The following is a 321-nucleotide window of genomic DNA, read 5'->3' on the forward strand; positions in this document are numbered from 1 at the left end:
ACACATATTTTATATACAATTATATTATTTTTATTCTGCTTCTTAGGGAATCAGCCAAGTAAGTTACACTATATTTTTTTGCATGTATAATTGCATTGCATTGCTGTATAATATAGCTTGCTTATTCAATTTACAAGGCCACTTGCAGAATAGTACAAAAAATATCAGATATGTTCTTATATGTCAACTGCTTTTTAGTAACAATTCATATATGTACTTTATGCTTGATGCAATTATACTTGAGGTTTCAGTGTTTCTATTTGTATCGTATGCAAGCCTCCTATTTATTGGATTCATTCTCATTAAGAACAATTATGAGAA

The 321-nt window shown here is 28.0% G+C and overlaps 1 protein-coding gene across 2 annotated transcripts in view; it reads left to right on the forward strand.

Moving 5' to 3' along the window:
* LOC108571579 (clathrin light chain) overlaps nt 1-321 on the forward strand; it is a 2,613-nt gene that overhangs the window by 1,536 nt on the left and 756 nt on the right. For both annotated transcript variants that reach the window (XM_017933650.1, XM_017933651.1), the window contains one exon: nt 47-58. In XM_017933650.1, coding sequence (XP_017789139.1) covers nt 47-58 — 12 coding nt within the window. The remainder of the gene's footprint in view (nt 1-46; nt 59-321) is intronic.

The sequence above is a fragment of the Habropoda laboriosa genome, unplaced genomic scaffold (assembly GCF_001263275.1).
Source record: "Habropoda laboriosa isolate 0110345459 unplaced genomic scaffold, ASM126327v1 scaffold40, whole genome shotgun sequence".
Lineage (NCBI taxonomy): Eukaryota > Metazoa > Arthropoda > Insecta > Hymenoptera > Apidae > Habropoda > Habropoda laboriosa.